The following is a 24,941-nucleotide window of genomic DNA, read 5'->3' as shown; positions in this document are numbered from 1 at the left end:
GTAAAATAACACGGCAATAGAAAAATTTATGGAAGCTATTCCTGAGACTCACCCTCGTCTTGATGGCGTTCGACTCCTCGGCACAGACAACCATCCGCTCACGGTAGCCGTGACCACAAAGGCGGCTGCAAGTGCTCCAATCGTCTGCTATCCACCTGAGAATTTAAAGACGTTAAGTACAATTGGCGAACTAGCTGCACAGAAAATAAATGAATAGTGGTCAAAAACAGTCAACAACGATAGGGTGGGGTAAATAAATGGTTTGGACAGACGGACATGGCTTGATCGACTCGGCTATTGATCCTAATCAAGAATAAATAATCTTTATTCGGTCGGAAACGCTTCCACCTGGCTGTTACATACTTTTCAACGAATTTACTCTATGCTTAACGGGTATAAACGGTATCGTATGACATATCTAAATTCAAATCTGATATTAAAATCGGACAATTCTGCCCAAGGAACTCAGTGTTGTTTTAAAAATTTTTAATATGGTCCTTGTGCATATATTTATAACCAGGTACTATACTACTTACCGGGGAGGACAACTGTGTTTATTACATTGTTCCACAGACGCCTCCGGACGATTAGTAAGGCTGCAGAGCGTATCATCGACATCGGCGTTGGTTAGACGATTCCTGCATATTGGACGGGACATTTTGTAGCCTTTGGCATAGAATGAAAAAAAAACCGTGGAGACCGAAAAGACGAGAAGAGAAAAGAGAAAATTTGTTAGTGAATGGCAAAATTGAAACTCACATTATTTCTTTCGAAAAATGTGTTTGTCGCATTACGAATGTATTTCGACCACTGTACGTGTCTGTCACATTATTAACATGGTTAGACCACTGCGTCTTGCAAGACGCAGCTGCGCAATGAGTTTGGTATATTGTGAGGTCATTCTTAGAATTTGACTACAACGTAGAATATGACTGGCGCCAAAGTACCGTTACGCGTGAGGCGACGGCGTTGTCGCGCTGTCGCCAAGTGTAGTCCAGCTAGCGTGTGTAAAGGATAGATCGATGCGTAGAAAATACGATCAGTTGCATACAGACGATCGCGCACGCCGGTTGGAATTCGCTTCCCTCAAAAAGTTTATTTGTCAACATGGAAGATCAGGCGCAAGAAAATGCCAACGCTGCGACATGTTCATACTTTTTTCATATTTTTATTTGTCTTGCACATTTCTATCGATTTGCCAAAAAACTTTTTGTCACGTCTACTCTATATATGTGTGTATATATCTAAAAGACTGGCGTAATTTATCACTCCTAAATGATGAAAACTCACAGTTGGCAATAAGATTAAAGATATTCAAGCTTAAAAACTCACTAGTTAGAAGCGGGAACAGTGAAATACTTCGGAAAGAATGAAATAAAGTAGTAGACATTTGGACATTTGGAAACCTGTCACGTACAAAATAAAAAAATAGAATAAAAAAATTATTGCAGTTGTCCAGCAGCAAAACTACCAAACGAAAATGGATAATTAAGGACAATTAAATTCATTAAATGTGCAGGAGGGGGTACACGGCGCCAAACATGAGTAAAAGCATTTCGATGTTCTTAGGAACTCCTCCCTTTTAGCCTGAGTTGGACGACCTGTGACCCTTTATTAAAGGGTGGACCAAGCGCTGGAAATCCCCTGAGGACTCCATATGCTCAACACTGCACTGCAGTTAACATTTAAGTGACATCTACAAACCAAAATAAAGTAACTACACATCGTAATTACAGCAGGTCGGAGTCATCATTGACTAGGTCTCTGGAGTTAACCACCCGGAGCGACACTAGAAATAAAACAATAGAGAAAGCTAGGACTATTTCCCAGACTTTCAGAACCCGTTACTCAGCTTGTCGGAATGCGAACGAGAAATTTTATCATTTTAGTGGCACATCGATAGATATTGAATAATAAAATGAGAAATTACAAATTACATTTACAAATTTACAAATTACAATTACAATTACAATTTACAAATTGTTTAAAGGTGCCGGTATGCCAGTTTTGGGGGGTTTGAAGGCGTTAGGCGTGGATTTTGTGTTTTTAGTATACCGATAAATTAAATAATTTGGCAAGACAAACACTATAAGATAAATCTAAACATTTTTCAAAAGAGTGGTCGTGGGAATTTTGGGAAGATTGAGGGAGTTAGAGTGGCAAAAAGTTTTTTGGCAAATCGATAGAAATTTACAAGACTAATAAAATTATAAAAAATATAAAAAAAAATGTTGAAAATGTGGCAGTTTTGGGACAAAAACTTTTTTGCCAATCGATAGAAATTTACAAGATTAATAAAAATATGAAAAAATATCAAAACATTTTTCCAAAGTGTGGACGTGGCAGTTTTGGGCGGTTTGTGACCGTTAGACTTGGCGTGGCAACATGGGTCAACAAGTTGGCGCTGTCTCTATGTCGAATATGTGTGCTTAATATTAACCTTCTAGCTTTTATAGTTCCTGAGATCTCGACGTTCGTTCATACGGACGGATAGACAAACGGACTGACCCGGGTCTTGCCATATAAACAATTTCCTAGTAATTTCTAGTGCCAACTCGAGAGCCACGTATAATTTTCCGTGTGAAAAACATGGTGATCTCAAATATAATCCACAAACAGACATTGTTTGCCCTTGGGATTTGTTGATAGTCATTGCAAATGCCAATCTAACTGTTGCACAGCCGGAGTGGTTTCAAATTATGAAGCAAGATAATTGCCTGGCAATTCCAGTGAGTTCAAAAACTCTGTGGGAAAATTGAGTGATTCGCTGTCGTCGCAAACTGTATCAACAGATTTATATGATATCAAGTTTCCTTTCAACAACATTTGTATTTTCAGATTTAAATTGTCAACGTCTACATTTTTTGCCGCTAAAATCGCCCTTTCTGCAAGTAACTCATGATTTATGTACTGTGTATGTACATCGGGAAATATTTGTTCGATGAGAGTATCTTGCGAATCAGCGATTGTCTAGAAATTAGTCGGTAACTTTACGTATCCAGTTTCATCTATAGGAACTTTTACATCACCGATATCAAAGAGTTCTTTTGAAAATGTGTCAGCGGATGAACCTTGAAGCATTTGAACGCGCATATTTATTCTTAGCTGTAATTTTTCAACATTACGCCACAATGGAGATGATTTTAAGCAAGCGTTGATCTCATCATTGTATGTTGAACGTGGAATGACTGAAAGTTTGTCTGAAGCTGGTCTGAAATCACCTAAAAGGACCAACAAAGTTCCGCAAAATAGTTTATCACTGTTTTAAATATCTTTCAATGTCCTGTTCAACGCCTCAAGTGAACACCGTTAGCTTAAATACTGAATTAGCTGTTCTACCTCCATCCAATAAAGTTGCTGCAATGCCCGATGATGCAACGGCCAATGCGACGCCATTATTTGATCGTATTTCAGCAAGAATTAGCGAAATAACGAATGTTTTGCATAGTTCATTTTCATTTCGATTCATTTCAGTATTCATTAAATCAGATGCAGATCGATTTGGCGAATTCATACCGAAATTAGTAAGTGATAAGTTGCCAATGACAATGCAAAGATCCTCAATTGCAATCAATGCTTCATTGTACATTTTGTCGCTGAATGTTATGGTTACATCGTGGCACCGTATACGATGTTGATGCAATGTATCATCAGTCATTGAATCTTTGTGATTTTTCCATAATATCTGTACTCGGGGTGGGAAACATGTAGTCAACACTATAGCGATTAGTAGACGAATTTGTATTGCTGTACAGTTCAAAGCAGTTTCAGCAAGCATGCATTTCCACTGGTTGACGTATTTTAGCAAGCCATGCATGGCAAGACATGCATCTTTATACGTTGGATATTGTTGCTCATTCACTTTACGAATATATGTGGGAAATGAACCAGATCAGGGAACTAAAATGAACGATGAAACAGAGAGCAAGAGAGTACCGCGCAGTGGCAACGCTTATTAACGAAAAAACCAAAAGAGGGACTTCGAGTAGAATGGTGAACGAGAGCAGTCGCAAGTTTTTTAATCGCGCTGTATACTTATGCAACTAGAGCTAAACAATTGTTATCAAACAATTAAATAATAATAAGCAAGAACTATTGTCATTAAACAATTTAAAGTGTACTATAAACAATTGTCATTAAACAATAACGTAACACAGTATGAAGTAAACTTACTACAATTTTGGGGGCTCAACCGGGATGGCCCAAGTTGTGTATGCATAAGTGCGAGTTTAATGAGTGCGAGCGAGACAGAACCTGACGCCGCATCGATTAAAAGAAAAACGACAACGACGCAAAAAAGAGTCGCGGTGAGGCTGAAGCAATTAGAAGTCAATCGACGACGACGAGCAAAAGGTGTTTGTGACGCAGTGTTCATTGGAAGACTTTAGAAGACGGAGGCCGAAAGGTATTGGAGATTCCGTATCTAGTGCTCGAAGAAAAACGGCGGCATCCAAATGGTGTTGGAGACGCTGTGTTTATTCAAAAGCACAACGGCGGTGCCCAAAAGTTGAAGGCCACGCCGTAGACATTGCAAGCAGATAATTTAAGAAGAACGGCAAAACGACGGTTACGGTGTAGCAGAAGAAGAAGAAGAACGGTGAAGCAATCAGAAAAACGACAGTCGCTTCAGTGGCAGAAGAAGAAGAATAACGGCGCAACGAAATACGCCGTTGCGTATTTCTTGCGCTGCGCGTTGATGGCCTACGAAATAAGCTGTCTGAGTTAAATTTGCAGACAAGTGGTACTAAAAGCATGCTGCACCAGCGGCTCCTTGCTCACTACAGATTAAACAATGAAGAACAAACCATTTCGGACGATGAGTCAGTAGCAACTGCACCAATGATTACAAATGAAAATAATAGGTCATGGTTTACTCTAAAAGACGTCGAAGGTAGTATTTCTGAATTCTCAGGTACTATAGGTAGTGTTGATGTAGATCAGTGGATAAATGAGGTAGAAGAATGTGGAAGTACAGTTCAGTGGAACCAATTACAAATGTTTGTCTATGCGAAGCAGCTTTTACGAGGTGCTGCTAGATCGTTTGTCAAAAAGAATAAGCTTTAAGTCTTGCGACTGCTCTCGTTCACCATTCTACTCGAAGTCCCTCTTTTGGGTTTTTCGTTAATAAGCGTTGCCACTGCGCGTTACTCTCTTGCTCTCTGTATCATCGTTCATTTTAGTTCCCTGATCTGGTTCATTTCCCACAATCGGCCCCACTGATACATCATTCGACCCGAATGAATTTCCCCACGGCTTCATATATTCTGCGACTGTCGATGTCTTAAAAGGTCCATCGCCGTCTCCAAGTTTTTCTACGTCATACCTGCCGTGCTTGTTTATCTTAACAACTTTGTAAGGTCCTAGAAATTTTCCTTTCAACTTTAACCCAGTTCCGTACTGAGTACGCTTAATAGCTACTAAATCATCTATTTTATAAATTTTTTCACCTTTAAATCGAAAACCTTTTTATTTTCTGTCTGCTAACTCCCATGACTTAACTTCAACAGCATCAACACTACTGTCTTATAAATTCTCTCAACCTGACCATTTCCACGTGGTACACCTGTTGTAATCACTAGATGCTTCATTTTCTGCTCCTCACAATACAACTTAAATGTCTGTGCAGTGAACGCAGTTCCCCTATCAGAGATAATCCGTAAAAGATTTCCAAAATTAGTAGCCTGACTCTCTAGACAACTTACAACTTCCTCTGCTGCTGTGCTACGGGTGGGATACAACCATACAAATTTAGAAATACCGTCAACTACAGCTGAAATGTGGTGGTAGCGCTTTCTTTCTTCCCAGCTTTCGAATTAAATACAATACACTCCACACAACTGTCCACAACACGAACAACCTTTTCTTTAAGTTTTGGTATGAAGTAAGATTTCTCAACTAAATCTTGCGTTTTCTTCGCAGCAAAATGTCCTTGCTTATGAGCAATTGTGATTATTTAATTTTCCATCTGCGACGGTACAACAATAAGCTCGCGGTTAGGATCTTTACAAAGTATTTGGTTTTCTATATAAAAATCTTCATACCCTTTATTTTCTACAAGGCTTCTCACTACTTTCGTCCATTCATCGAGTAATTGTGCTTGTTTCAAGCGATGTACAACAGTATCGCTCAGCATAAAACATGATACTCTACTCAACGCATCAACATGTCTCATTCTCGTCCCTGAGCGATGTTCTATTTGATAATCAAAGTCTTGAAGGTATAATGCCCACCTAGCTACTCTCAAAGGAACGTCCTTCTTCTTTATCGTCATAGTGAACGCGTTGCAGTCAGTCACAATCTTAAATTTCAAACCTAACACATACACACGCCACTTCAATAATGCACTGATAACTGCAAGAACCTCAAGCTCATAAGAATGATACTTTTCTTCGCATTGGTTAGTCTTACGACTCATGCATTGAACCGAATGAAACAAACAATCTTCTGGGTCTTTTTGTAATAATACACCACCGAAACCATATTTTGAAGCGTCTGTATGGATTTCCGTTCCTAATTTAGGATTGTACAATTTCAATACGGGATTCGAAGTTAGTGCTACTTTCAACTGTTCAAACGCTACCTTCTGCAGCACATTAAATGTAAACTTAGTATTTTGCCTTAACAGGTCCGACAAAGGCTTAGCAGTCACTGCAAAGTCTTTGACAAATCTACGAAAATACGACGTCAATCCTAAGAATCTTTGAACACCTTTTTTAACATTTGGCAACGGAAAATTAACGATAGCACTTGTCTTCTCTCCAGAAGGCTTAATAGTACCACACTCGACTATATACCCCAAAAAGTTAACTTTCTTTTGCAACACCTGACATTTCGAACAATTTATTTTTAATCCATTTTGACTGGCAACACCTAACACCTTCTCCAGTTTTACCAATCCTTCACACACATTTTTACTGGGCACAATCCAATCGTCCATGTATAATTACATCTCCACTGTTGATTAGTTCCCTTAAGACTGCCATTATGAATCGAGTAAAAACTGCAGGTGAGCCAAAGGGCACATACAGAAATTCGTACTGTCCCTTTTGTGTTACAAAAGAGGTATATTTCTGGGATTCCAACTCAACGGGCACATGAAAGAACCCGTTAGTTAAATCCAAAGTCGTATACGCCAAAGCACTCTGAGCTTTTCGATAACAATGTCAACTTGCGGCATTAGAAAGTGATCACGAATTATCTTTTCATTTAATTTCCGATAGTCACAACACAATCATTTTTTCCCATTCTTTTTCGAAACAAGCACCACTGGTGATGCGTGTTCCGACACACTCGGCTTTATAATCTTGTCTCGCAACCATTCCTGAACTTGATCATCCACAATCTTTTGTTCACACTCTGCCTAACGTCTTGGTTGTTGGAATACTGGTAAATCATCGGTTAACAGTATTTTAATCTTCACTGGTGTCGAACAATAATCTTATAATCTCCAATTAGACTTAAAGCTTTTTCTTTTTGACAAACGATCTAGCAGCACCTCGTAAAAGCTGCTTCGCATAGGCAAACATTTGTAATTGATTCCACTGAACTGTACTTCCACATTCTTCTACCTCATTTATCCACTGATCTACATCAACACTACCTATAGTACCTGAGAATTCAGAAATACTACCTTCGACGTCTTTTAGAGTAAACCATGACCTATTATTTTCATTTGTCATTGGTGCAGTTGCTACTGACTCATCGTCCGAAATGTTTTGTTCTTCATTGTTTAATCTGTAGTGAGCAAGGAGCCGCTGCTGCAGCATGCTTTTAGTACCACTTGTCTGCAAATTTAGCTCAGACAGCTTATTTCGTAGGTCATCAACGCGCAGCGCAAGAATTTCAATCCGATCCATTCTAAATAATATAAAATTTATCAGTACAAAATCCTCAATACGAAATAAAATTAACTGTATATTCTTTGCGTCAAGCTGCAAAAGTAATACAAAACATACCCTCTCTTTAAAGTTTAACACTACTTAGCCAACTCTGTTTAATCTATGTTAACAGCAAACTATACACAACTTGCAGCGTCGTTTTCGCCTCTTCGTTGTCCTCGCCTCTTTCGTTCCTACTGCCTCGCCTCTTTCTCTGTTACTTCGCCTCTCTCGTCGCTGTTGCCGCTCGATCGCCTTCGTATATGTGGCGGCGTATTTCATTCCGCCATTATTCTTCTTCTGCTTCTTCTGCCACTGAAGCGACTTTCGTTTTTCTGATTGCTTCACCGTTCTTCTTCTTCTGCTACGTCGTAACCAAAGACACTAGAATAACAAGATGCGTAACGGCCATACATTCGTTTGGCACTATGCAGCCACTTTTTTGGTGAAGGCCAAATTTGCTCTCTTTCCGCTCGCTCACGCTGAGAGCGTAAGAAATCTAAAAATAGAATTTGCTTGCTTGTGTGAGTAAAAACAAGAGACGAGAACGCGTATATGTGTGCGTGTTGTGCTAGAAGACCATTTTCGGGCCGAAATCAATTCTGATCGAAGAAACAAATTTACATATTTGAAGTTTTGGCCAATTTCGTAGCAATATGATGAAATAAAATAAAAATTCACGCCCTGACAAATACTACTACAAATATTAATAAAAAGATCAGATGGTGCCCTTAGTTTTCCGAAATATTACAAATTTAAGTAATAAAAATTAATAAAATAAATAAAAATATGAAAACTGTTTATTGCAAAAGTCATATCTGGAGGCACGAAGTGCGGACACAAGCACTCAACAATCACTGCCTTATTAATTTTTCTCACGTCGCAAGCTGAATACCCTAATGACAAGTATTCTAATATAAAGTCATTTTCGAAATTATTTTGTGATGTACATAGATTCGTCTATTACTATTTCTAAGCTTTATTTAAATAATAATAATAATAAATAATAATAATATAAAAGTGATCACGAATTATCTTTTCATTTAATTTCCGATAGTCACAACACAATCATTTTTTCCCATTCTTTTTCGAAACAAGCACCACTGGTGATGCGTGTTCCGACACACTCGGCTTTATAATCTTGTCTCGCAACCATTCCTGAACTTGATCATCCACAATCTTTTGTTCACACTCTGCCTAACGTCTTGGTTGTTGGAATACTGGTAAATCATCGGTTAACAGTATTTTAATCTTCACTGGTGTCGAACAATAATCTTATAATCTCCAATTAGACTTAAAGCTTTTTCTTTTTGACAAACGATCTAGCAGCACCTCGTAAAAGCTGCTTCGCATAGGCAAACATTTGTAATTGATTCCACTGAACTGTACTTCCACATTCTTCTACCTCATTTATCCACTGATCTACATCAACACTACCTATAGTACCTGAGAATTCAGAAATACTACCTTCGACGTCTTTTAGAGTAAACCATGACCTATTATTTTCATTTGTCATTGGTGCAGTTGCTACTGACTCATCGTCCGAAATGTTTTGTTCTTCATTGTTTAATCTGTAGTGAGCAAGGAGCCGCTGCTGCAGCATGCTTTTAGTACCACTTGTCTGCAAATTTAGCTCAGACAGCTTATTTCGTAGGTCATCAACGCGCAGCGCAAGAATTTCAATCCGATCCATTCTAAATAATATAAAATTTATCAGTACAAAATCCTCAATACGAAATAAAATTAACTGTATATTCTTTGCGTCAAGCTGCAAAAGTAATACAAAACATACCCTCTCTTTAAAGTTTAACACTACTTAGCCAACTCTGTTTAATCTATGTTAACAGCAAACTATACACAACTTGCAGCGTCGTTTTCGCCTCTTCGTTGTCCTCGCCTCTTTCGTTCCTACTGCCTCGCCTCTTTCTCTGTTACTTCGCCTCTCTCGTCGCTGTTGCCGCTCGATCGCCTTCGTATATGTGGCGGCGTATTTCATTCCGCCATTATTCTTCTTCTGCTTCTTCTGCCACTGAAGCGACTTTCGTTTTTCTGATTGCTTCACCGTTCTTCTTCTTCTGCTACGTCGTAACCAAAGACACTAGAATAACAAGATGCGTAACGGCCATACATTCGTTTGGCACTATGCAGCCACTTTTTTGGTGAAGGCCAAATTTGCTCTCTTTCCGCTCGCTCACGCTGAGAGCGTAAGAAATCTAAAAATAGAATTTGCTTGCTTGTGTGAGTAAAAACAAGAGACGAGAACGCGTATATGTGTGCGTGTTGTGCTAGAAGACCATTTTCGGGCCGAAATCAATTCTGATCGAAGAAACAAATTTACATATTTGAAGTTTTGGCCAATTTCGTAGCAATATGATGAAATAAAATAAAAATTCACGCCCTGACAAATACTACTACAAATATTAATAAAAAGATCAGATGGTGCCCTTAGTTTTCCGAAATATTACAAATTTAAGTAATAAAAATTAATAAAATAAATAAAAATATGAAAACTGTTTATTGCAAAAGTCATATCTGGAGGCACGAAGTGCGGACACAAGCACTCAACAATCACTGCCTTATTAATTTTTCTCACGTCGCAAGCTGAATACCCTAATGACAAGTATTCTAATATAAAGTCATTTTCGAAATTATTTTGTGATGTACATAGATTCGTCTATTACTATTTCTAAGCTTTATTTAAATAATAATAACGTTAAGGCAATGCAAAAAAAGAATTTTTCGCATGGTGCCAAAAAATAATATAGATTTAAAGTCAACGAACTTCTAAGGTGAAGGACATATTTTGTCAAATTTACAATGCATGAGCATACGTGTGCCACATACAGTTGTCTGCTATCACTGTATGCGTAGAAAAGAGCTGTTTGTTGTAGCGCTCTCCGCTCTTTCTCTGTCGAACAAAAACTCGAGAGAGCCTGGAGCCACCTCTAGAGCCACGGTCAAAAAATCGCGTGCCAAAAATTTGTATGGCGTTACGCATCTTGTTATTCTAGTGTCTTTGCCGTAACCGTCGTTTTGCCGTTCTTCTTCAATTGTCTGCTTGCAATTTCTACGGCGTGGCCGTCAACTTTTGGTCACCGCCGTTGTGCTTTTTGTGTGCTACTTCATACTGTGTTACGTTATTGTTTAATGACAATTGTTTATAGTACACTTTATATTGTTTAATGACAATAGTTCTTGCTTATTATTATTTAATTGTTTGATGACAATTGTTTATCTCTAGTTGCAAAAGTATATAGCGCGATTGAAAAACTTGCGACTGCTCTCGTTCACCATTCTACTCGAAGTCCCACTTTTGGTTTTTTCGTTAATAAGCGTTGCCACTGCGCGTTACTCTCTTGCTCTCTGTTTCATCGTTCATTTTAGTTCCCTGATCTGGTTCATTTCCCACATATATAATATTATATATATATAAATATTATATAAATATCTTGTCCAACCTTCAACATGCTAACAGAGTGGGGAATTTCGGATAAAATCGTTGCTGCATGTTTTGATACAACTGCATCCAATTCCGGAAGATTTAATGGTTCGGCAGTTTTGTTAGATCAGTTATTGGAACGCAGTTTGCTTTATCTTCCATGCAGGCATCATATATGTGAATTATATTTACGAGCTGCTTTTGAATCAAGTGCTGGATCTTTAAGCGTTATTGTCCCTCTATTTGAACGATTTCAAATAGCATGGGCCAAAATTGACCAAAAACTCTTTAAATTTTGTATACTAAATGATTATGTCGCCACACGTATAAACAAAGAGAAGAATCAGATCATTGATTTCTGTCGATGTCAATTGAAAAAAGATCATGCATGTAATAACTACCGCGAACTATGGCCCTATGCATCATGCTCGCTGGATGTCTAAGGCAATTTATACACTGAAGCTATACCTTTTTCGTGAAGTCTTCCGTTTAACTAAACACGAAGAAAAGTATTTGCGTGGTGTGTCTGTTTTTATCGTGAAATTTTATGTACAATTGTGGTTTGGATCCCCGTTGGCCTTTGAAACTCCTAATAGAGACTTTCTATTTATTCGGGCTATGTACAACTACAGAGAAGTGGACGAGAGGATTTCAATGGCAGTGCTCAAAAAGACATGTAATCATTTATGGGAACTGACAGACGAAAATATCACATAGGCCCTATTCGATGATAACGTTACTGTCGCAGAAAAACGAGAAATGGCACAAATGATACATATAAGGATGAACATTTCGTTAAGAGCATTAACTTAAAAGTACGCGATTTGTCAACATTTGTTTAAAAAAAATTATCTGATTTCATTACATCAAATAGTATTAAGTTTTTCGACCGGTTAAATGTATCGAAATCTTTTTTAGACATAGATCCATCAAAGACACTAGAATAACAATAATATATAAAGTATAATAAAAACACTAGAATAAAATTAACCTAAAACTTTAAACAAGTCTAATCACATAGACAAAAATTAAACTTAATTTAGCAAAGTTTAAAATTTAATGTTTAAGTTTGTTTTTTGTTTTAAGTTTGTCGCAAAAGATAAATGAAATGGTATTTTAAAATTATAAATTTGTTTTCCAGAGCAACTTTTAAGATACATTTTTAAGATTAATTTCATCAGCGAGGAGGGTGGCCGAAACCTGAGCACTGAACTTACCGCTTCCACAGGTGACAGAGCACTGCGACATCGGTGCCATCTCCCAATTAAAAAGCGGTTGAGAGCAGGAATTTCCATCTCCGCCGCACACTCCACAACCGTCGATTTTTTTTGTAGATCCGATTTTTAAATCGCAGCCAACACGCTAAAAAGAGATGTCAAACAGCTGACGTTAGAGCGGGATAGGCAGAAACGGAAACGTTAGACCGACATGTCAAAAACGTGTAAGCCGCTAAGCGGCGTCAATGGCTTAACTCACCAACTCTGCGGCAGTCGTTACTAAAAATGGAAATCAATGCATAGCTTGGAAAGAATATAGCCTTTTTCTGATCGCTTTCTCTTGATTTGGCATTTAAGTAAATATCTCTTTATGAACGTGCAAGTCTGAGCTCATTAAATTATAAATCAAAACAATATCGACTTCACCAACAGCTAGTCAACATTTTTCAACGTTCCACAGGGTGCAGTTTTGGCTGCCACTCTACTCAGCGTTGTCCTGCTCCGCTTTATTGGCATTTAAATAGTTGAAATTTGAGGGCAGCAGCAAAACAAGCAGTACCCTACCCACTCTTCTTTTTTTCTCTCCATATGATTTACATATGTATACGCCGGAGCATAATGATACAAAGGTGCTTGTGCTACCTGCATGCACGTACACAAATACGCAAAGGCCTTCCCAACGTTTAGGCCTTGCAAGAGTCAGTAGCATCTTCGATATAACGCCAATATACCATATTTTAGGACCTACAACACAACACCGTATACCTAATTTATCACATAGCACTACGGCGATGGGCAGCATTTGAAGGGGAAGGAGGGTTTGGCAGGCCGACTTTTGTTTTCAATAAACTGTACCCAAATAGGTCTCACCTGACATTTTCCTTGGATACACATATCCAGGCTGCCGGAACGACAACGGGTCCCATCTTGCACCCTCGACGACAATTGCACAATGACGCTCTGCTCATCGTAGTGCTCCGCCGCCTCTGCATTGCCGTCTCCAGTCTCCCGCGAAATGTCTTCGACAAGATGTGCAGGATGTCCTCTACGAATGGAAAATATTTGCATTATGATTATTCACATATTGGATGGAATAATAATCCGTTGGAATTTTCAATAAAGTTTATTTGCTTTTTTAAAGTTTTGTACTCTCTATACTAGTTTCTGGCATGCCCCCCACCAATAGCAAAACAGTTGTGCTAAAATCATTCGTAATTATTTAAATACTTTTAAAATGATATATATAATTTTTGAAAAAAGGTTTGCTCAGTCAATAAAATAGTCAGTTAATATAGCAATGTAAAAAGGCGGTAGAACCGAATCAACTTTGTCGATTGGAAGAGACAATACCCTAGTTTTGTTAATTCTCCCATTCATTTTAATTGCAAACTATAGGTTTATTCATTTGAATGCAAGCAAATAGTTTAAAGTTAGTTTATCCATAACTAACATGCCTGTTTGAATCATTGGAGACTTCAGCTTAATGGGCAAAGCGTTTGAACTGACTAAAGATTTTAGAACTCCATATAAGCAACGCACACCCACCTGCATGTAAGCGCGCAGGGCTCGACGTAATCATAATGCGGAGTCCACTTGTACAGGGTGCCATCGTATGGAACATCGTTGTAGGCGGAGCATTGGCTGGAGCGGAAGTCCTGCTGCTCCGGACACGGCTGCATGTTGCAAATGCGGTAGCGGGTGCTGTCCCCGCGACAAATGCCAGGGCTGCCGCACCTACGCATTTGATGCATGATGCCTCCGTCGCAGGTGCGCGAACAGGTTGACCAATCTGACCAGGACGACCACTGGGCAGGTCCACCGCCCGCGCCACCTCCTCCCCCTGCACTTTGGCCCTTCGATCGCTTTTGTTGCTGAAAATGAGCAGTTGCATTTGTGGTCTTACTATCCTGGTAGTGTTATCAGAAAAGGCAAAACTACTTACTTCCAGTTCATTTTCTAAATCGGCTGCTGTGTTCCACGTGTCGTCAAAAGCTTGACTTGCATTAAGCTTTTTTGCCCAGGCGGCCTGTATATCCAATAGGCATAGGGTGGTCTGAAATTGAGAAAATGGGGGAAGTAGGAGATTAGTAATTAGCACACAGTAAAGGGTATATTTTAATGCAACTTGAATTACTCTAGGTCTCGAACGGATGATGAACCACACCATCATTAAATATTAATTTTAGAAAATTGAACTATCCATATATTATCAAAGAAATGGTGAGTATCAGATAGTCGAGACGCTTAATTCCGTTTTGTTATATTACACACCATGCCAGGTAGTTTTCAAACCAGAATAGACTGCCTTTTCTATTTCCAACAGCAGTCAGAGGTACAATATTACGGAGAGGAACGTGGGAGTCAAGCAAATTTTGCATAATACTTGGTCATGGTTAGTAAGGTCGGGGTTGAACAGGGACAATCCAACAGACGGTTATAATGTCAAAGATGACAGGGGCCTTGTTCGGGCGTAAGCCATTCCGTCGGTTGATTATATTGTAGTTAAGTAAGAAAGTCGTTAGTACGTGTGTATATACCGTCACGCCAGTTATTTATTCAAAGCGACAGAGACCGGCGGCGCAAAACGTCAATGATCTAAACCTTTCGTGTGCGAAGTTGCAAAGGCTGGCGCCACAAACATAAGGATGATTCAAGGTACGTCCGTTCAGGGTTGTTTGGCTTATACAATGGCTAGGGGGGCGATGTCGAGCCGGTGTCGCTATAGCCACAGCAGTCACAGTGCCTCCAAAACGATGACTTGACAAGGGATAGATGGATGAACTGAGTTCTGGGATTTTGGGTTTCAAAATTGATGGTTCTGCTATGGCATTGTGCCCCTGCGATCTGTTTTTTGACTTTGAGCCCTGTCCAACCTGTCCGATTGTCTCGGCTTGTCTATCCATTTGACTGACGTTACTCTGCCATTCATTTGAGACTGCAACACTTAACGCATATGGCAAAGGTCAATTGTCATAGCCCACATCCCTTAAAAAATAAAAAACATTAAGCTTAGGTAAAAAGCGAAACTTACGCATTGCGTCTGTCTGTCTTTTTGAATGTATTTTTTTCTAATACCGTTTAACGACTTTAAGTGGCCAAGGACTAAGCCTTTGTTAACTGTTTCCGGCCTTATATGGAGACTGTCTCGACGAAAGAATTCATAAGGCTTCGCTTTGACCTCGAACTTTAAGCTGGCCGTTGCAGACGTTTGGGTTGACTTGAAATGGAGTATAAGCGTTATGCTACAAATCTACCCTTGCGGTAATGCGATTACCGGATTCTATAGTAAACTGACGCCCGCACATGCCACACTATCACACTATCCGCTATTCAGCTAGTGGATAGTGCGAACTAGAAAATTCAACATTGTTCTGGAATATTGATTGAAATTGAGAAAAAATAAAAACAACAAGAATATTAAAAATTATTCACAAATGTGGGCGTGACAGGTTTGGTCGGCTTGTGGACGTTAGAAAGTGCGTTGCACAAGGTTTTTGATATACCGATAGAAATTTACAAGAAAAATAATAAAATGAACAAAAGAAAATTCTATAGTCGAGTTCCCCGACTATGGCTAATGGAAATGCGAACATGAAATTTTATAATTTTTCTAGGATATCAATATATATGGGGAATAAAATAAGAAGAAATTTAAAGATTGCTTAAAAGTGTGGGAGTGACCGTTTGGTTTGGAAAAGCCAAAAATGTGGGGGTTTGTGGGCGTTGGAGTGAACGTGGCAAAAAGTTTTTGACAAATCGTTAGAAATTTACAAGACTAGTAACTTTAGTCGAATTCCCCGACTATCAGATACCCGTTACCAAGATGAAAGTGTGAACGAGAAATTTTATTTTTTACTTATTGGATTATCGGTAGAAATTGGGAACAAAATAAAAGTTTAAAAGTGTAATAGTGACAGGCTTGGGCAGTTTGTGGGCGTTAGAGTGGGCGGGGCAAAAAGTTTGTTGGCATACCGATAGAAATTTACAAGACTAATACAAAAATAAAAAATATCCACAGATTTCCAAAAGTGAGGGCGTGGCAGTTCTGGGCGGCTTGTGGGCGTAAGAGTGGCAACATGGGTCAACAAACTTGCCCTGCGTTTATTTCTTTGGAATCTGTATGCTTATTCTCAACTTTCTTGCTTTTATAGTTCCGTTTACCAGTTACATACTTTTTAATGAATCTGCTATACCCTTTTATTCTACGAATAACCGTTATAAAAACTAAACATGTTAAAAACAGATGCAAAGTCAAAATAAAAATGGGGATAATTATCAATGTAGATAAACAAAAATGTGAATTTTGATATGTGCAAAAAAACTTTGACAATAAATATCTTCGATGAATTTATGGACAGTAAAACAGTTTAAAGGCTTTGTTTTGTAGGACAAACTATTATTTGGGTCCTTTGCATGTCAAAAAGTCATTTACAAGAAAACAGTATTAAATTGCAATTGAACTACACGCAGGTCAAACCGACTCATAAATCATTAAATATGGGTATGTTAAAGAGCTTACTAAAAATCACCCTATATAGGGTGAAGGTAAATTTAAAAAAAAAAAATCAGTGCGAAAATGAAACTTCGGAGCAGAACTTACATACATATGTACATATACCGGGGCTTGTACGCTTCACGAATGGAAAGGTCATTCCTCATATAATGGGCTCATTCTTCATCTAACCAACTTTATGAAGTATTTTAATTTATTTTTTCCTTATAGCATGTATATTCTATTTATATTCTATTTATATTTATATAAAATATATATATATATATATCATTAGAACTCCTACATATGTATATGTATATAAATATGTATGTATGTATCCATGTTTGAGCCCGCCCAACCTAAAAGCTCTTACCACGCGACCACTCGCCAATACCATTAATCATCTGTGCAAATGGTACAGCTCAGACTTCAACTCTCCAACTTCTTCAAGTACTCTTAGGAAACACTTACCACAAAAACTTGTCAGCTACGCCTAGACCATTAACACAACGAGAAAAAACACGCAAACAACTGGCAAACAAATATCTCCCGGGAAAACATTCAGACAAATAGTGGAAAAGCAGAACGGACTAACGGCGCACGCAAAGGCTAAAGACCTGAAACCGAAGTCAAATTTTAATCATATAAACCACAAGAAAAAATAAGCCACAATGAAAATATGTATAAAGCATTTAGAAGAGCAAAAATAAAAAACCGCACTACTCGTTAAAATAATTCCACTTTAAAAGACGGGATAGCAACTGAAAAAGCCTGCACAAAGACCATAAAATAATAGGCGGCAGAAATGGGAGTTAAATTTGCACCCATTCCTCATTACAACAATAAGGCTTTTGAAGTCAAATCCAACGAAGAAACTTATTCGCAGTTTCCCTTTCATACACAAACTTCGACAAACTGATTCAAAGATTCGGTCTTGACGGAATAAATCAGAACAATACCATCTGATTTGCCCTACGAGAAATGGGGAAACCAAATTACATGATCTCTTTCTTTTAGATGAAATTTCGCGTTCACATTTCCATCAACTGTGTAACGGGTATCTAATAGTCGGGGAACTTGACTATAGCATTACGTATAGCATATTTTGTTTTTTAAGTGGATTTTACTTTACGTTTCAATACACAGGAAATAAGAGACATGACGTAAATATCACAATAGGATGTATGAAAATAATTGGGGGGGCTTCTGGCTCTACAATTGTACTTAATATTTATATCCGTTACTCGTAGAGTAAAAGCAAAGACTTTAAAATAACAAGATGCGTAACGGCCATACATTGGTTTGACACTATGCAGCCACTTTTTTGGTGAAGGCCAAATTTGCCAAATTTTTGTTCCGCTCGCTTACGCTGAGAGAAGAAATCTAAAAATAGAATTTGCTTGCTTGTGTGAGTAAAAACAAGAGACGAGAACGCGTATATTTGTGCGTGTTGTGCTAGAACACGATTTTCGGTCCGAAATCAATTCTGATCGAAGAAACGAATTTACATATTTTGAATTTTGGCAATATGGTGAAAAAAAATAAAATTAATAAATCACGCCTTGACTATTATAATTTTAAAGTTTTTTTTTTTTTTGACACGCCGACTGACACACTCACACTTTTAAAAAATAATTGAATTTTTTGGCTTGAATCTTTCCAATTTTTATCGATATGCTTAAATCATTCTGTCCACGCCCACTCTATCCCAAATCTAGACCCAAATCTATCCCGCCCACACCTTAGAGCATTAAAATTAATTCTTACCCCAATTTCAACCGATATTCCTTAAAAAATGTTTTCAATTGTCGGTCCATTTTGGAATAGCTGAGTAAGGGAGTCGACTATTTCGTTCACTCTTGTTACCTTAATTCCAATTACAATTCCAAAAAATTTCCAAAGGAGTCTGATTTTTTCTTTCCAGCAGCGTGCACATGAAAGTGGTATTTGACTTTGTTGCCATCTAAAGGGCGCATAATGAAGCTGACCTCCCCCCCTGCCCTACCTTGGCGACGCCCTTGGTCCCAATTCAATTGATTGCCTTTCCCTTGCCAATACTTTACCCATATTGATTAGTAATTCACATCTATATTTGGACGAAGGGAATGGCTTTGGCTTTTTGGTAAAAGCTTTATAGTTATAGCCCTTATAGCAGAAAATTCATATATTCGCTACCCCTAGGTAAGCAGACCTATGCATTACAAGAGAGAATGCTATAGTCAAGTTTCCCGACCATCAAATACCCGTTACTCAGCTAGTGTGAATGCGAACGTAAAATTTCATAATTTTTCTGGGATATCGATAGATATTGGGGAATAAAATGCTAAAAATTTAACAATTGTTCCAACCGGAACAATCCGGCGTGACCTAATCGGCGGCTTTAGGGCGTTAGAGTGGGCGTGGTAAAAATTTTTTTTTGCAAATCGAAAGAAATTTACAAGACTAATAAAAATGTGAAAAAATATCAACACATTTTTCAAAAGTGTGGGCGGGCAACATGGGACAACAAACTGGCGGTGCGTCTTTGGAATCTGTACGCTGCCTGTTTGCCATTAAAGTTCCTCGCATAAACGAAGCTGCCTGATAAGAGATACATTTTTTTTACATACTTTCGTTTAAAGTTTCAGGAGACGACAGCCACAACAACAGGACGAAGGATTTAGCTTTTTGCACTTGACACGCACGTTGACATTTAGTTAATTCAATTTAATGTGGTTTGATTAAATATAGCTGGTTAATGTATTAGTCGGCGAACAACACACGGATCTATTCAAGCTCTTTTTATAATGGAAAATAATTTATGTGTATTTATATATCTATTCGTTTTATCTTTGGGTATTTCATTTATAATTTTTTTCTAGCTTTTTATAACTTCCTGAGATCTCTACGTTCATACGGACAGACGGACATGGCTAGATCGACTCTGCTTTTGATCCTGATCAAAAATATGGTCGGAAACACTTCCTTCTGCCTGTTACATACTTTTCAACAATTCTAGTGTTACTTTTACACTAAGAATAAAGCTTAACATGAAATATTTATAAATGATACATATACGTCACCGAATTGGTTGATGCTTTGACTTCACGAAATCTATTACAAAATGTGTCAGGACTAGCAAAAATCGAAGAAAAAACGAAAGACTGCCGAGTTTAAGACATTTTGTGGCCGGTGCCAAAATTTTTATTTTGGCAATCTAATTGAAAATGGCAAGACAACATTTTGATCCCGATCGAGAATGTATATATTCTTTATGGGGTCGAAAAGGCTCTTTTTCTGAGTAACAGATTTAAAAGTACATATTCCACTAAGTCTTCAGTCCTTACATTTTTAAATTAATTTTACAACTTGTTCTTACCAAAAACAAAGGTGCCCATATTTTTGAAGACGTCCAGTTCATGTTCATCGACATTTTTGTCTGCATCTTCTTAGAATCATGTTTTCTTCTGCAACAAAGTAAATAAGTACAATGATTTCAAAATATAGACATGTACAACACTAAATACCAATTTATTGGTGGTAAAATTTTTTAGCATAATCCCAAGCCTTATCCCAAAATTGGACGTAAATAATTATCAAGTAATTATCTAAGATATCTCAGTGACGAAAAAATTCTTGTTTGAACATCAATTATTGAATTATTAAAAGGATACCATCGTTTACACAATTTTGTCAACCATTTGGCCCTTGACAAATATAATAATATTCATATCGACCTAGTAAAAAATGCAGATTATGCCCACAAACTCTTCCTTTAAAAAGCTCAATGAAGCTGGGTTCCGAAATTTGGATTTGAAATTTGACACCTGCAATCTGCCCATCGTTTGTCCATGTATGCCCTCCACTTAGTTTTCTTGCCCACATCCAGTTTTCGAAATTTAAAATCAAAAATCAACATTGCATCGTTTGCTCTCGCACCCTTTAAAATTTCGAAATAAGCTACAATTTAGAAATATAAGAAATTAAAGACAATCTCGGTTAACTCAGAGGTTTATTCTCTGCCCATCTCTTAAAAGTAAATATTATCATTTAAAAACGTTTGCCGTTATTATTTGTTTTTATCGTTTGCCCGCCCTAAAAAAAATAATTTCGTATGCCCGTCACATATAAATAATTAAGCCTGTTAAAAAAATTTTATCGCTTGCATACTCTTAAAATTAAATTAAAATTGACGCTTTGGTTACAAAGATATTAAAACTTTTGTAAGGAGGAAAAACTTTGCGCACCAGACATATGCTTTTCTGCGCGCAACAGCTGATATCTTTGTTGTGGCGCCATCTATATTTATTTCTGGTATGCAGAACTAAACATTTTTCAATTATGAATGCATTTAATTAATTGACCGACATTCAGAAAATGTGGCCTGGCCAGAAAAAGTGGGTAAATGCAGTTTTGGGTGGTTGGTGGGCACAAGAATGGGAATGGGGGTGGCAACGACCTGAAACAAACTTGCGCTAACTCTAATTTCGACTTTTTAGCCTTTATAATTTCCGAAACTTTGACATTCATACGGATTTACAAATATGACTAGATCGTCTCGACATTTGATAATGATTGGAAGATCATTGATCATTGTAAGAATGAATGAAAGGAAGATCATGAAGCGGAAAAGATCCCCCCTGGACCTTAAAGGAATGTTCAAGAAATTTCATAATTAGCTGCTTATAACGTAACTTACACTATGTTCTGTTCTTATTCTCATTATTCAATTCTAATTCTATTATTCTCATAGTCAATCTGCCTCCACTTTTATCGATCTGCTTCCCAAACATAAGTTGTTTGCTAGGTGCTTTCACTAAGAGTTTCCAGTGTTGGAAGATGAATTCTACTATCTGATGCATGGGTTTCGCTATAAATTATTACTTGCTATTACATGTTTTGTGATCTTTAAAGTTATTTCTTATTTAAAACAAAGGCACTCGAACATAATTTCAAAGGTCAATTTGTACACAGTAGTTTATCATTTGACCCATAAGTCCAAAACAATTAGCCTGATAATCTTTGAATCGCCTTTAAAGTTTCATTAAGCCAGACTTCTATAATTCTAAAATCAAGCGATACAATTTTATTTGTATTTAAAACAAATTTTCTAAGTAAAAGCTAGATCGACTACCAAAGAATGGATCAATTCACAGTCGTCGATATCTGGAACATAACCGTGTCCAGTCTTTTTCATCTCCTCGCTCCTTACGTCACTGCACAGGCACTTTCCAATCGCGATGGACCAACACCCAAGACAGCAGATGTTGCAAGACCAGCATATTATGTCCAGCAACAAAAAATTAAGAATCATGATCGAAAAAAGCTTCAACAATTATATCTTCAGCAGCAAGATTGTTTTGCGATGGTAGCGCCGAAGATGGACCAGCGTACAAAATGTCTTCATTTGGGTTATAATACCTCCTGCCTTCTAAATGGAGCTGACATGCAGGTAATTGTCATCGTAAATGGTAAATTATATGTGTGGAAGCAAGAATTTACCAAAAAAATATAAACAAGGGAGAATGTCTGTCCGTATGAATGTCGAAATCTCAGGAACTATAAAAGCTAGAAGGTTTAATTTAATCATACAGATTCTAAGGACAAAAACGCAGCGCAAGTTTGTTTACCCATGTTGTCCACTATACACCCACAAGCCGAACAAAACTGCCATGCCACACTTTTAAAAAATGTGTTGATATGTTTCACATTTCTATTACTTTTGTACATTTTTATCGATTTGCAAAACAACTTCTTGCCACGCCCACTCTAACGCATTCTAACGGGCAGGACTTGACGGCAGAATCATATGTCTGTACATACCCTGTCCAGACGTTCTCCACATTGCCTGAATTTTCATTCATAACTTGACTCTTCATGCCTCCCCGCCATACAACCGCCAGTTTGTCTGGTCGGTTCTTGACACTGTCGTTGACTTTTTTCCAACTTTTGCCGCATTACCTTATTCACACTTGTTTTAACACCCCACGCTCAACAAAAATTATTTTTGAATGTTTCACAATTTACTTAAAAAGCACAACGACAATGTGTGAGTCGTCGGAACCTTTTTATGCATTTGCCGTTTATTAAAGAGCTGCCGACATATGTGCACACTTATGTACATTGCTTGGTCCCCGTGTGCCGAGTTCGGATTGGGCCTATTAAGCTTTTGTGCCTCATTGTGTGCTTTACAAAAATTCATTGGGATCGGTCATTTCGTATTCTTATTAAATCTTTATTGGGGTCATCAAATTAGATTTCGACCTAAACCTAAAATATGCACTCTGCGTCGGTACACATGTAGAGTTTAATATACAATCAAATCCAACTTCCGACTTCTCACATGGATCGAGTTCAATTACTGATGGTTGTTGGGATATTCACGTAAAATCTAGCAAAACGATTCTTGCTTCTGATAACACTTAATTTCAGTCTTTAGGTCCCAAAAGAAATATGGAATTTTTAAAAGCACTTCATTCGACTGTTTGAAGAAGAGGAATTAACTGGGTCTACCGACCTATGCTTCACAAACCATGCAATTTATAAGAAAACTGAATTAAAACGGAAGTTTAGCAGGATTTTTGCAAGTAAAGTAAAGTTGTAAGACTTACGGCAATCAGAAATTAAATGGCTTGACTCGCTCATCTAATAAAAATCCAAGATCCATTTTTAAGTTTATCGGAAATTTCCACTCTATACTCCACAATTATCACCTCTTCCAGCTGATTGTTATACACTCAAACTAAATTAAAATTTAAATTGCCGCACTTGCCACTCGTTGCACAAAAACTATCGTTTTAACTTTTCGTGCACTTTTCGACACTGAAGAGCACCAAAACGATAGAACATGCTTTTCCAAAATTATGCATTTGACGGCTTAAGAGTATTTTAGGCTTATTGCTCCTGTTTCTGCGTCGTAGTTTCTTATTATGATTTATATAATAGAGTCTTTGCCTGTCGTTTTCTATAGAGCTTTGTTTATATTAGTTTTGGTCTTATAATAAATGTTACATTTAATTGAGTACTGTATGTTCTAAGTAAAGAAAAAAAATAAAACATAATTTTTGTCAGCAAATGTTAATTCTTTGTTAATGAAATTATATTATTGAGCGTATATATCTATATTTTCTAAGTTTCTAATTATGATTTTTCACTTTGTCAATAACACAACATAAAGTATAATTTAAATATTCCGGCTTAAATTGGTCGGTAAACGTTTAACTTTACATTTTTGAGACAAATGAAAGGTAAAGGTAAGGTCACGTAATGTAACTGAAACCTTTTGAATATTTGTTGCTTTCGCACTACAACAACACCGTCGCGCACAAAGCAATACATTAATTGTGCAACGTGAAAGTCCCAAATCACAAAATTGTCCTTTACCGTTAGCACAGCCCGCGAGCTCCGAAAATCACTTGAAAACTGTTCGCCCGTCATCATTTTCATTTGCCGGCCGTCTTCGCGCAGCAACAATGCTGCCGCAACATTAGAACGTGTTTGAGTCAAAATGTCAGCAACAATGCTGCAGCAACATTAGAACGAGCAAGCTTTTGAATTCGAGTGAGGTGAGTTCTAGGTAATGAGGGGTAAGTGAGTTGAGTTCTAGGTGCTGAGGGGTATTGGTTGAGTGATTTTTTGAATGCGGAATGCAGAATTCCACGTAAACAAGGAGAACAAGGTAAAGCTCTCTTCTTCCGACAATGTTTCAGCTGTTCAATGCAGCATAAAAGCTATTTGACAGTTTTAAGCAACTTCACGAACCATTTTCATATTTGATGAGTGGTACCGGTGGGCAATTGTGAACGTGATTTAATTTTTAAAAATTTATGGAAATTTACAAATCTAACACAAAAATCAATAAATATAAAATAAATAAAACATTTGTCAAAAGTGTGGCAACATGGTACATTTATGTGAACAAATATTAACTTATGTTA

General features: G+C 37.6%; 1 protein-coding gene across 11 annotated transcripts in view; it reads right to left on the bottom strand.

Annotated features, from left to right (window-relative positions):
* Window positions 1-24,455, bottom strand: part of LOC27206568 (protein madd-4) — a 41,116-nt gene extending 16,661 nt beyond the window's left edge. For 6 of the 11 annotated variants that reach the window (XM_039294948.2, XM_039294845.2, XM_016180519.3 and 3 more), the window contains exons 1-7: window positions 20,384-20,471; window positions 14,476-14,586; window positions 14,079-14,404; window positions 13,404-13,578; window positions 12,534-12,678; window positions 537-666; window positions 53-155 (exon numbers count right to left, since the gene is read on the bottom strand). In XM_039294948.2, coding sequence (XP_039150882.1) covers window positions 53-155; window positions 537-666; window positions 12,534-12,678; window positions 13,404-13,578; window positions 14,079-14,404; window positions 14,476-14,586; window positions 20,384-20,449 — 1,056 coding nt within the window. In that variant the 5' untranslated portion in view covers window positions 20,450-20,471. Of the gene's footprint in view, window positions 1-52; window positions 156-363; window positions 383-536; window positions 667-12,533; window positions 12,679-13,403; window positions 13,579-14,078; window positions 14,405-14,475; window positions 14,587-20,383; window positions 20,472-23,615; window positions 24,038-24,283 lie in introns of those variants that run through there. The other 5 variants (XM_039294893.2, XM_016180515.3, XM_039294914.2 and 2 more) reach the window with 5 other exon arrangements.
* Window positions 24,456-24,941: the final 486 nt, after the last annotated feature.

This window comes from Drosophila simulans, chromosome 2L (assembly GCF_016746395.2).
Source record: "Drosophila simulans strain w501 chromosome 2L, Prin_Dsim_3.1, whole genome shotgun sequence".
NCBI classification, from domain to species: domain Eukaryota; kingdom Metazoa; phylum Arthropoda; class Insecta; order Diptera; family Drosophilidae; genus Drosophila; species Drosophila simulans.
Note: the sequence above shows the minus strand (reverse complement) of the source record. Positions and strands in the feature narration are given on the sequence as shown.